Consider the following 13,626-nt stretch of genomic DNA (forward strand, 5'->3'; position numbering starts at 1 on the left):
GATGGCGAGACAGTCAGTTAGGTTCATTCCTTCATGTCGGTACTGTTTTGGTGTGGTTACCGCCAAGAGGAATCCCTGAATTATAAATTCAGTGGCGTTTGCTGGCAATCTCTCGCCGATCCTTTTAACATCCTGACAGATGCTGCCGTATCAAGATTTACGCAAAGCGCATAGCCTAAAATGAAAAAACCTTGCAAAATCTGGCAGAAGTACATCTTTTTTATATATTTCTCCCATTGTCCCTCATGGGGATCCATAGTTTTAATGCTTTCTATTACATTACAATATCAAAGAACCAGGTGAAATTAAATGTCATGAAAAAAGATCAACATTTTCTTTGTTCACTTTTGGGGAGAGGGGAGGTCTGAAAAAGAGTATGCTTTGTACGCTCTGGAAAATGCCGATATTTGTGAATCGTCCCTAAATAACATTCATGTATCTCATCTCTAACCTGTTAAATACTTACAGGGATTTGATTTTCAGAGTGAGTTTGGGTCTGGGAGATTCACTCGTGGTGTCGACCTCTGGTTTGACCTCCACGCTGAGAGCGGTGACATCAGTAGGAGTTGGGATGTTGTAGTGAACAGAAATCTGAGAAACGGACAACAAAAAAACATTTGATTTATAAAAAAGACCTGAGAAAAAAGTGAACGAGAGTATTAATAATTCTGTTCTCATTTATGTTAAAACTATAGAGGCATTCTGTTTTAGGGGACTGATTATGGTTACATCCCAAATACTGATTTAAAAAAAATATTTCTCTCATACTAATTTCTATAACTATTCTAAGCCTTTGTTGTTTATATGAATACATATCTTAATTTACATTAATGTTACATTATGTTAATAACTATTCAGTGTATATGAAAATGTGCACAGCCACCCAAATATTTAGGGCCATGTTTACACATTGTAATGTTGAAAGAAAAGTACATTTGTTTCCTGTTTTTAGCTTATGCACCATTAAAATGATGTGAAATATGTTAAGCTCTTTTCTAATTATTTTGCCTTTACTAAAACGTTTTGCTGATTAAAGAAACCCATTTTGACTGTGTGGGGAATTGTAGCCATTATGGTTTAATTTTATTCTAAAAGGATCCATCTTAAGAAATAAATTATATTAATTACATTTATTTCAATTTGCGAACTTGTCACATAAAATCTTTAAAACAATAGTGTGAACTCGTCCCTCCACAGACTACCTCAAATTGGCTTTAATATGGACAGAAAGCTGTGGTCATTTTCCCACACTAAACAGATGTAATTTCTTGGAAGAAAAAAACTGACTTTAAGAAGAATTCTGAAACTGAGATGGTTTAGGCATCTTAACAGGATACCTCCATGATTGTACCAATTGGACATTTTCCAGGCATAATGAACTGCGAGGATACCCAGTAAGAACAGGAAAACATTGCTGGAAAGGGGGATGCTTGGAATCTTCTGATCAGTGGCCTGCCACGGTATCTCGACTTTGTATAGTTTGTAGGAAATACATGGAATGCATGGAAATACATTCACTTAGAAAAGCAAATGTGCTTTTCTAAGTGATTCCATACTTTTGACTGATTGTGTAAATCCTTCTTCTTTTTACAATTTAAATGATCAACTCCTTTATTTGAAAAAGAAACAACCTCAATCCCAATCAATCCCATGATGCTGTCACTGACCTGCACTGAAGCACATGCAGTGCCCTTCACCTCCAGGCTGCATTTTCCTGACACGTCCTGCATCGTCTTCTCCTGGTAGAGCAGTTTATTGTCCTGATTTACATCAAATGTCAGCTGACTGCTGGGAGTCTGAACGGTCACTGTGCTTGAACCCTCAGGACTGAACACCAGAGTGGAGTAGAGAGCCAGAGCCTGAAGAGCCACCACTGTGTCCTACAATATGAATGAACAAAATCACAGCTGTTATATATACTGTTCATTTATACAAATATATACATAGTGTTACTGTTGGAGTTTATTTTTTTTCATCCAATGAATAAAATGACAAATGTTTAAAAGTAAACTCCAGTAAATTAATTAATACACCGTGGCTGAAGCAAATAAAAGAAAAAAAAAGAACTAAATACATTAGAAAGTCCCAGACATTAACTTCTAAGTCTCACAGAGGAAAATATGTTTATCTTACCCTTGAAGGTCTCGCTACTGTATGTATTGTAAATGTCACTCTGTTCTGATCTGAGCCATGAGGACTAGCCATGAATACGAACCAATCTGAGAAAGCCAAGTCTAAACCACAGCTCTCTCCTTCTGTTTTTGAAGTGATAAAGTGTCACGATAAAAATGTTTTGGTTAGTGAGGAACATGGGCTCAGAGGGGGAGGGAGACAGAGCACACACAGGCCTGTTTCTTCCTGAACTCTGAGCCCAGCATATACATGTGTGATATTTTCTGATGCTTTAATATATTAAATGTCTTAATTTTTTAATTAAAGTGTGTCAGGTGTCTTTCTTCAAAAAATAAAAAACCACACCCTGACAGTTGTCATACAAAGGACTCTATATTATGTCAAATTAACTTTTGCTATAACAGGAGTGATTTAAAGTGCCAATCAAAAGGTTGGTGTGCCCAAACTTTTGACTGGTACTGTACCTATCACATAGAAAATGTGCCATTTTGGAGATTTAAGCTTTTTACAGGACAGCAACAAAAAAGGAAAACTTCAGTATTATGTCTCAGTTTTTCAGAGATAATGTCCCTCAAGTTATTATTTTTTTTGTCTCAGACTGTATATGAACTCTAATATGAGCTTTAAGCTGTTTGGGTGGTGTAGTACCTGAGTGGAATATATCCCAAAATGTGAGTAAAACCCAGTGATGTGATGCCACTTGAACTTTGTAGGATATAAAAAATTACAAGACTGACATTGTTTCCCTACAATTTTTTGTAGTGGTGTAGTACCTGAGTGGATGAGAAGCCTCCATAGTAGTTCTGCTGGCTGGTCAGCCACCTGATAATGCCAGAGGCATAGCCCAGGTCCTCAACAGTTGGGGAGGCACTGAGTTTGGCCAGCAGCACATAAGAACTGATCTCCACTGACAGAGAGGCTGATGTTTCTGTTGCTGTCTGAGACCAGTAGAGGAAACTTCCTACAAACACAATATAAGTTACATTAGTGGTAATAAAGCCTCAATTAATTCCTGCAAGTGGATGTCTCACCTTCCTTCACTGCAACTGTGTCTAAGTGCTGCAGAAGGTGAGCACGGGTCTCCATGTCTCCTGCCAGGGTGAAGACGTACGCTAGCAGAGCTGTAGTGTAGGTGTTGCTGAGGTCACTGATGGACTCCTTGAGACAAGCCAGGCTCTTGTTCACCACAGGATCCTTTAAGAGATCAAAGAAGATCACTGAGATGAAAACATTACAAGGGACCAGTTTACCCTGCATGGGACAGGACTGGGGCTCCACCCTAGAGCCAGGCCTGGCATGGAACGTGCCTGGTGGCCAGGCCTTGGAGCAGACTGAAGAGGCAACCTGGCTTGGTCTCTGAAACCATTCTCTTGGAGAGGGGCTGATTCTGATCCAATCTGGAGTTGCCATCAGAGAGAGGTGGTAGGCAAGGGTGGCAATGCTGCCTGTATGTTGGTGTTTTCCCAGGTGGATGAGAGGGTTTTTCCTTTTTGCCTACAGGTCAGGGAAACTGTTCTGTGTACTGTTTGTGCATCTGCACTGAATGACACTTGAGGGTCACAGTCGTCTTGGAGTCACTGGGCAGAGTTTTGGAGGGTACCATCTCTGGGGACTTCATTGTCTGCATTGGGGAACTTCAACACTCATGTGGGCAGCAGCAGTGAGCCTTGAAGGGGTGTGACTGAGAGGAATGAGAGGATCTCGGGTCTTGTTCATTACTGAGGGGAGAGTGGAGTGAGAGACTGACAGATGGACTGGTGTAGTGATGTGGATGTGTAGCAGTATTTAAGAGAGCTGAGCACGAAAGCAAATTTGATGGTCAGTCTACATTCCTACTGTCAACTATGGTTATAAGCTCTTGGGTCAAACTGTGGCCTTTTTGATATATTTGAATTGTGAACATCAGGCAATCTTTAAATCTTTGCCTTTTAAAAAGGGGGCTATACACAAATTACATAAAGGACATTTGTTGCCATCAGTTTGAATAACCCTTGTCATTTTAATGTATTTCAAAAATAATAGAAAAGGTAAGAACACCCATATATTTATAAAACCTGAGAATTTTTTAAATCTTACTCAGCGTAACAATGATTAAACCTCCTTAATTTGACAGGTGGAAATGCTGACATCTAGAGCTTGGTTCCATGAGGCCTTTAGAATAAGGCTGTGAGTGCTTATTGATCTTAAAAGAGTTTTATGAAAAAATCAAAATTATTCTACAGAAAAATTATCTACGCTTGACTTAAATAGGATTTGCCAGAGATTGGACAGCTGTATGATAGATGTACTAGAAAAAAGAGTTTGCGGCAGACTAAAGACAGCTTGGGCAGCGTGGATGCTCAGGGGTTAGTGTTGTTGCCTCACAACAATAAGATCCTGGGTTTGAATCCACCACATGGGACCTTTCTGTATGTTCTCTGAGACAGACTGGCAACCTGTCCAGGCTGTACCCTGTCTTTTATATAGCGCTTTTTCTACTCTGACTGAGTAGAAAAGCGCTATATAAGAGCTAGTCCATTTACCATTTACCATTTTATCCTGTGGCAGCTGGAAAAAGCTCCAGTTGGATAAGTGGAAGAAAATGTATGGATAGATACAGCTTTCCAAAAGTGGCTCACACAAACTGTGAAGCACAGGTGTGGAGAGATTATGGCTTGGGATTTCTTGTACAGTAGTCATGGATTCAACTGGGAGAAGCAGAATTGGTTCATATCAAAGAGTTCTTGAACATTAATGTGAAGCCATCAAAGATGAAGCTGAAATGGATGTTTGCCATTCAGCATCTGTTCCAAGCAGTAGGAAGTCCTCTGAGGAATGACCAAAGACAGATTTGTTGTAAGGAGATTTGAAACAGTCACACAAGGAATCCATCAAACATCTCACAACTGTGATTGTTCAAAATACAAGAAATCCAAAAACACATTCCTGCAGAAAAAAAGAAATGACATACCTACATTTTGCAGAAAGGAAATTCTGTTCTTGTATTTCCTCATCGTGTTTTATTTTTTGTTAAACAAACATGATGTTTCAGAAAAGTAAAGGTATTTTGTGTAAACAAGATTTTTGCATGCTGATGACAGGGACTATTGGACAATTATGGGAAACACTTATGAGAAGGAATTTCTGCTAAGTGGACCGTAGTAGCTGCTGACATCATCATTCACTAAAGAACAATTTTATATCTTATTTTATGTTATTGAATAAATTATTTAATGTCTTTAAACAAATATAACTGAAGGTGATAATTTAGCTGGGATATACTATTTTTTTCACTTTATGTTAATGTCATGATCCTGGGCCGATGTGTTCTTTTGGTTATGCTTTGTTATATCTTTGATTATGTTTATTTCCTTTTTGTGTGGATTCTTAGTTTGCTATAGTTTTAAGTTTAGCTTTGTTTGTTTCCCGTTCTTGTCTTCCCTGTGTTCTTGTGTTTCTGGTGTCTGTGTTTTCCCCGCGTTGTCATATGTTTAGATACCCTTTGTGATCAGTCTCCTTTGTCCAGTCTTCTGTGTGGTCTTGTTTTCTTGTTTGGTTACTTCCTGTTTTAGTTTGACAGTCCTGTGTCGTGTTAAGTTTAAGTTTTAAGTGTTAAGTTTTGCTTCCCTTGTTTAATTAATTAGATTCTGTTCACCTGTGCCCTGTGCTCCCCAGCTGTTTCCTTTCTGCCATTATTATCTCCTGTTTGTTCCAGTTTTCCTGTCTGCTAATCATTTTTTTTTTTTTTGTTAAAGTACTCCCTGCCTTTGTATTTATATTTTGGGTTATTCAGTAATAAAACACCATCAACCTTCTGTCCTGCTTTGGAGTCTGCTTTTGGGTCCACCCTGCTCGCCACACCGCTTGCACATGACAGTTAATGACTGTAAATACAAATAGTCTTTTTTGCATATTTCTTCTTCATCTACAGAGTACTGGCTTACATAACATGAAAATGCCAGTTAAAAATGAGGGGAAAATGAACTTCAGAAGGACACAAAATTGTAGGGAAACAATGTCAGTCTTGTAATTTTTTATATCCTACAAAGTTCAAGTGGCATCACATCACTGCGTTTTACTCACATTTTGGGATATATTCATTTCCAGGAAGGCAGCAGTGATGTATGCACTGAGAGTCACTTCATCAGACACACCACCCTGGTGAGTGAAACCAAGTTATTTGTAGATGCTGTCAGAATGTCTCTGCAGACAGTATTAGTATTACTGTCCAAATGATTGTGAATGTCTTTCAGTTGAAGTACAGACTCACCTTCATTCTGTTGTTGAAGAGTTTTCCTGACTTTTCAAAGCAGCCATTTTCTTGTTGTTTACTTTCCAGCCACGTCTTAGACTCTTCAATCTTTGTGGGATCAATGTAGATGAAAGACTGAGCTTTGGCAAAACTTCTCATCACAAAAGCAGTCAGCCTGAGGAGGAAACAAAAAGCATGACACAACCAAAAAAAGTGCTCATGTTTCAAACTTATATCAACATGATCATAATCATACCTTTTTCTCATAATCATACAGCTATAAGAAAAATTAATTTATACAGTTTAAGAAATAAGGTGAAGGTATTTGTTAGCTAATGGCTCACTGTGAGGAAATACTGGAGAATATAATGTGATATTTAAGGAATACATTTCAGCATCCTGCCACATCCTCAGTGTAAATAAAAGTTTTCTTTCTGAGGCAAACTGAATATGAAGGTGAGTATCGTTCTCACCATGTGTTTCCTGGTCCTGTTCCAAATGTGGTGTAAGCACCTTCACTACTTTTGTAGTTCAGCTGTCTTTGGTATCCTGTAACAACAGGAAAATAATTCAGCTGTTTCTAATCTTAGATTTTGTATTTGCATTTAGCCCCATTAAGAAACTAACAGACTCACCGCTGGTCAGGAAGTTGGCAGCTTTTTCCATGATGGCTGGGGTGAGCTGCTGTGTACCTTTCAGGTACTGGAGGATGTAGATGTTGGGGGCTAGAAGAGCCATGTTCTGCTCTCCACATCCATACGGCATCTGCAGCAGTCCATCCAGGTTCTTCAGAGCACGGCCCAGGATGTCACCTGATCAAAAACACTGATTCACTACAACACAACATATAACTTACCCAAACTTTTACTGCAAATAGATTAAACATTTAGAAAAATATAGCAGGTAATGCAGAAGCAGTGTTTATACTTATTTATAATTATTTGTACTTTAAAATGTAAATTCTGGTAACAAAGATTGTGAAAGTGATGGAGACTCAAATCAAACAGAGATGCCAAAAGTCCAATTTTATTTGGTTTTTCTGCTCAGTTACTATTGCTCTGATTAAGAAATCTTGCTATATTTCTTTTTGTTGTATTTGTTTTGTGAGTCACTTTTGTCTGTCTCCATCTGTCTCCATCCATGCATTTTTTTTTCACTTATCCAACTGAAGCCTGTTCCAACTGTCATAGGGCAAGAGGCAGGGTACACCCTGGACAGTTTGTTGCAGTGCGAACACAGAGACACAGACAACCATTCACACTCACATTCACACCTATGGACAGTTTAGAATCACCAGTTAACCTGATCCCACTAACTGCATGCCTTTGGATTGTGGGAGGAAGCCAAAGTAACTGGAGAGAACCCACGCACACACAGGGAGAAAAAGCAAACTCTACGCAGTAAGGCTTCAGGCAGATGGTGAATTCAAACCCAGGATGTTCTTGCTGTGCGGTAACAGTGCTAACCGCCACACCACCGTGTTGCCTAAATCTAAAGTCATTTAAATGAAATCAACAGATTTACCCAGAACTGATACAAAAGTGTGAGCAGATCCTTCAATCAGATTCTCAGGTAGTTGTATCTCTGTTTCCTCTGTCAGTGTGTCTCCTGTGTACAGACAAAAACAATCACCATACAGAGAGAAGCTTAATCAGAAGGTCAGCACTGAAACAGTTAACATATACACACATATATATATATATATATATATATATATATATATATATATATATATATATATATATATATATATATATATATATATATTTATATATATATTTATATTTATATAAACTTGTAACCTCAGTTGTTATTGTATTAAGATGGTTGTTAGAAGAAAGTGGTTTACCATCAAATTGTTGTATATGAATATATAACCTTTTTTTATGGTCTGAGAAAAGCCACAGGGCCAAAACATTAGCATGTTTGTTGCCATGGCAACATAAATAGGTGAAATTGAGATTTTTCAATTATTTCAGAGACTGAAATAATTCAGAGACTGAATTAGTACTATAACATGATTTAGGTGCAACACATTACTGTCAAATGAGTTCATTTTTTATGTGCCACAGCTTGGTGAAAAAACTTGCTCATTATGTAAGAAAATAATGACATTTTAAGGTGCACTGACTTTCTCAGTACATCCCTTTTTCCTTCCTGTTCCTGTGATGCATTTCTGTTGCAGATATAAGCTAAAAAATAAAGTTAAGTGGTCACATTACTTCATCATCTAGCTAGCACTGCAGAAGAGGAGCAAACACAGAGTAATTAAAAAAACTCAGTTAATTTAAATGCAACTTTTCAAATAACTCAAATATTAGCAAATACTCAATTGGTTTCTGCACAGTTTGTCACAAATTTTCTGCTATCTAATGTATGCTAGCTATCTTTTGAGAGAGAGAGCGATAGAGAGAGAGAGAGAGAGATGAGGCACTCAGAGATGGAAAAAGATATAAGAAAAAGGACAGGAAAAGACAATGAGAGATTATTTTCAAAAAGTAATGACTGCTCACAGCCAGTGATATTTTATAAACTGAAAGTGTAAATGCTGCATGCAGAGTCTTCATTTATTTTAGAGTTTTTCAGTCAGATATTAGATCTATACATGATGTGATGTGATGCTAAATTATACTTATGCGAAATGTTTTGCAAGGCAAACTGAAAATTACCAATTTTGTTTTATTCAAAGGTTGTGATCATAGGGTTCCCCCACCCACCAAAACTCAGTTTGACCCCAGAAAATATGTAATGAAGATTGTGGAACATTTTCATTGATATTTTTACCCAAAAGATATTTGACTGTTCTATCTGGTGGAAAACACACTGACCTTTGGGGCAAAGCAGCCAATTGGACGTTTTTGTCATCTCAGTCCCCTCAGCCTGAGAAAAAGTTATGATTTCACTTTGATGAGAAAAAAAAACAAACATTTCAAATTCAGTATGTTTGCCATTTTGTGTTTATGGCACCAACCTTTACTCTGAGGGATTTTGTGACCACGTCGATACGACCTCTCTCTGGTACGCTCACCACCTCATTATCACATGAAACGTGGGATTGCACCGCTTCAGCAGACACAGTCACATTCACAGCCCCTAAGAAAGAACAGCAAACATCACATTTCTCAATCCTGTAAATTGTTGTACTTTAAAATAATGCTCATGACAGAATTTTATTGATTTTGTAAAAACTGAGAAGAGATGTTGGGGAAAGTGGGACATGGTTCCTCCACCCTGACATCCTCTAACATTTACACCAATGTGGATAAAAGCCGGACCCTCACCTAAAGTTGTTGGGGTCATGGTCCAGCTGACGGTCTTGCGCTCATTGGCACACAAACAGGATGTATATTGGTCATCAGAGAGGGGGGTGAGTGTGTAATCTGTGGAAGGCGTAGGAGAGACAGTGACCTGTACAAGGAATAAAACAGCACAATGGTACGGGGTTTAGTTTCTAAGTCAAAGAGGAGGTCAGTGTTTTTTTGTTACTCTGTAAGGACAGAAATATTCAGATAAAACAATGTCAGGCCAGGTGTGACAAACAAGGAAAGCTAGTTTCAAATGCTCACCACAGTGGGTAGCTGCATATGTTTTGATTTGGCAGATTTTTACAGCAGATACTTTTTTTGACAACCTCCAAGGGATTTGTATGAAAATAGGGCGCTTTTGCTTCTTAGGGGAATCTGTGAAGTACTACACTACGTGTGATGAAGCACACTTAATAGATGACAAGTTAACCATAAACTGTGTTAATAAAGGACAGTGTTCCATAATTTCAATTCAATTAAATTCCATTCAATTTTATCACAACAAATCACAACAAACTGTTGCCTCAAGGCACTTTGTATTGTAGGTAAAGACCCTACAACCCAACATAGCATAACATTTAGACTATGCTTTAACTGATTTCAGTTTAATAATTATGGTGACCCCTTTGACCAGTACTTTGGGAAATGACAAAAATACCTACAAAGTCCATCAGCATTTGCATTTTGTTGATATTATAGAATCATTGATTACCATGATGCAGCTGGTCAGGTAGTTGAAGACTGTTGCCTTCAGTTCAAAGTGCTCCCCGCGGATGATGGAGTAGGGCATGGTGAGCTCGAGGAAGAAGGGCTGGAAGACCTTAACTTCTTTAGGAGGAGCCAAACCAAATCCCTGAGAGGACAAACAGAAAGCCTCCGTCTCCCAGGTGGTGATGGTGTCCGGGATGATGAGGGACACATCCTTTGATCCAGACTCTCTAAATCAGCAGATTTACAAAATTGCACACTGTCAGATACTGAAATATACCTACATTACTCAGATTAGCCAACAAAAACAGTGTGTGAAAATGACAGTGTAACAGTCACTGCATTATTAGACAATTAGAAAGTAATAAAGGGCCACGTTGCTGAAGCAGCAAGCAACACTTCAACTGTAGAACAGAATTCTAAGCATGAAAAAACATTTGCCCAGAATGACTTTCATTATTCAGCTTTCATAACGAGCATTGTTTAATTAATTCACATGCCCATGTGTCCATAAATAATAATACTTTTTGTTTATACACACATTTTAAGGCACTCAAGGACAAATAGTTAAATATCAAAATCAGATTATGCATAAAACAGTAGGAAAACAAAGTAGAAAAAATACATCAAAGAATTAAAAAGTCAACAATACAGTCAAAGAGAATAGGCAAGCTTAAAAAGACTGTTTTAAGACTGGCTTTGAAGATAGTGAGAGAATCAATAGTGTGATTTTTTTGGAAACTTTGGATTTAATCGGGTTTGGATTTTCGGCCATAAGGAACATGGAGACCCTAAAAAAATTACCAACACTATGGCATGCTCTAATCTCTGTAATAAAATGTTATGGTCAACAGTATCAAAAGCTGCACTGAGGTCCAACAGGACAAGAACAGAGATGAGTCCACTGTCAGAGGCTGTAAGAAGATCATTTGTAACCTTCACTAATGCTATTTCTGTATTCTGTATAAAGACAGATTGACCATTTTTAAGATTAAGTGAATGAGTCTAAACAAACACCAGCAGTGCTGAAAGCAGCTGAACATGAAGATAAATCTTTGAGATGGTTCTGAATAATTTTTTCTCTAATGTCTAAAATTTTATTTGTAAAAAAATCCATGAAGTTACTACTAGTTAAAGTGAAAGGAATACTCGGCTCTACAGAGCTCTGACTCTTTGTCAGTCTCGCTACAGTGCTGAAAACAAACCTGGGGTTGTTCTTTTTTTATTCAATTAATGATGAGTAATAAGATGTCCTAGCTTTACGGAGGGCTTTTTTATAGAGCAACAAACTTTTTTTCCAGGCTAAACGAGCATCTTCTAAGTTAGTGAGACGCCATTCCCTCTTCAGCTTACGGGTTATCTGCATTTGTGAATTATACCATGGAGTCAGGAAAGTCTGATTTGAAACAAATACTGCTGGTATTTGTTTAGACTCTTTTGCTCCAGTTGATCTTTCTGAGTTAACTTCAATAGTTACTTCCTCCAAACCAGCAACATGTTTATTAGATCCCATTCCTACTAGACTGTTCAAAGAAGTCTTTCCAGTTATTGATGCTTCTATCTTAAAAATGATCAATCTGTCTTTATTAGTTGGCTATGTACCACAGACCTTCAAGGTGGCTGTAATTAAACCTCTACTTAAAAAGCCATCACTTGACCCAGCTGTCTTAGCTAATTATAGGCCAATCTCCAACCTTCCTTTTCTCTCAAAGATTCTTGAAAGAGTAGTTGTAAAACAGCTAACTGATCATCTGCAGAGGAACGGTTTATTTGAAGAGTTTCAGTCAGGTTTCAGAATTCATCACAGTACAGAAACAGCATTAGTGAAGGTTACAAATGATCTTCTTACAGCCTCTGAGAGTGGACTCATCTCTGTGCTTGTCCTGTTGGACCTCAGTGCAGCATTTGATATTGTTGACATAACATTTTATTACAGAGATTAGAGCTTGCTATAGGTATTAAAGGTACTGCACTGCAGTGGTTTGAATCATATTTATCTAATAGACTCCAGTTTGTTCATGTAAATGGGGAGTCTTCTTCACACACAAAGGTCAGTTATGGAGTTCCACAGGGTTCTGTGCTAGGACCAATTCTATTTACATTATACATGCTTCCCTTAGGCAGTATTATTAGAAATCACTGCATCAATTTTCATTGTTATGCAGATGATACTCAGCTTTACCTATCAATGAAGCCAGATGAAGCCAGATCAATTAGTTAAACTGCAGGAATGTCTTAAAGACATAAAGGCCTGTATGACCTCTAATTTCCTGCTTCTAAATTCAGATAAAACTGAAATTCTTGTTCTCTGCCCCACAACTCCTAGAAACATGGTGTCTAACCAGATACTTACTCTGGATGGCATTACTTTGGCCTCCAGTAACACTGTGAGAAATCTTGGAGTCATTTTTGACCAGGATATGTCCTTCAATGCACATATTAAACAAATATGTAGGACCGCTTTTTTGCATTTGCGCAATATTTCTAAAATTAGAAACATCCTTTCTCAGAGTGATGCTGAAAAGCTAATTCATGCATTTATTACTTCTAGGCTGGACTATTGTAATTCATTATTATCAGGCTGTCCTAAAAGCTTCCTGAAAAGCTTTCAGCTGATCCAAAATGCTGCAGCTAGAGTACTGACAGGGACTAGAAAGAGAGAGCAGATTTCTCCCATATTGGCTTCTCTTCATTGGCTCCCTGTTAAATTTAGAATAGAATTTAAAATTCTTCTCCTCACATACAAGGTCTTGAATAATCAGGCACCATCTTATCTCAAAGACCTCATAGTACCATATCACCCCAACAGAGCACTTCGCTGTCAGACTGCTGGCTTACTTGTGGTTCCTAGGATACTTAAGAGTAGAATGGGAGGCAGAGCCTTCAGCTTTCAGGCCCCTCTTCTGTGGAACCAGCTCCCAGCTTGGATTCGGGAGACAGACACCCTCTCTATTTTTAAGATTAGGCTTAAAACTTTCCTTTATGATAAAGCTTATAGTTAGGGCTGGATCAGGTGACCCTGAACCATCCCTTAGTTATGCTGCTATAGGCCTAGTCTGCTGGGGGGTTCACATAATGCACGGTTTCTTCTCATTCACCTTATTTACTTTGTTTATACTCCATTCTGCATTTAATCATTAATTGATATTAATCTCTGGCTCTCTTCCACAGCATGTCTTTCTCTCCCCTCAGCCCAACCGGTCGCGGCAGATGACTGCCCCTCCCTGAGCCTGGTTCTGCTGGAGGTTT

General features: G+C 38.2%; 1 protein-coding gene across 1 annotated transcript in view; it reads right to left on the reverse strand.

Moving 5' to 3' along the window:
- LOC115791196 (alpha-2-macroglobulin-like) overlaps window positions 1–13,626 on the reverse strand; it is a 43,309-nt gene that overhangs the window by 3,595 nt on the left and 26,088 nt on the right. Inside the window, exons 19-31 of the mRNA XM_030745334.1 lie at window positions 10,382–10,607; window positions 9,646–9,772; window positions 9,336–9,457; window positions 9,193–9,244; window positions 7,889–7,972; window positions 7,000–7,176; window positions 6,838–6,913; window positions 6,383–6,539; window positions 6,196–6,270; window positions 3,165–3,327; window positions 2,907–3,094; window positions 1,668–1,880; window positions 467–591 (exon numbers count right to left, since the gene is read on the reverse strand). Coding sequence (XP_030601194.1) covers window positions 467–591; window positions 1,668–1,880; window positions 2,907–3,094; window positions 3,165–3,327; window positions 6,196–6,270; window positions 6,383–6,539; window positions 6,838–6,913; window positions 7,000–7,176; window positions 7,889–7,972; window positions 9,193–9,244; window positions 9,336–9,457; window positions 9,646–9,772; window positions 10,382–10,607 — 1,785 coding nt within the window. The remainder of the gene's footprint in view (window positions 1–466; window positions 592–1,667; window positions 1,881–2,906; window positions 3,095–3,164; window positions 3,328–6,195; window positions 6,271–6,382; window positions 6,540–6,837; window positions 6,914–6,999; window positions 7,177–7,888; window positions 7,973–9,192; window positions 9,245–9,335; window positions 9,458–9,645; window positions 9,773–10,381; window positions 10,608–13,626) is intronic.

This window comes from Archocentrus centrarchus, chromosome 13 (genome assembly GCF_007364275.1).
Source record: "Archocentrus centrarchus isolate MPI-CPG fArcCen1 chromosome 13, fArcCen1, whole genome shotgun sequence".
NCBI lineage: Eukaryota > Metazoa > Chordata > Actinopteri > Cichliformes > Cichlidae > Archocentrus > Archocentrus centrarchus.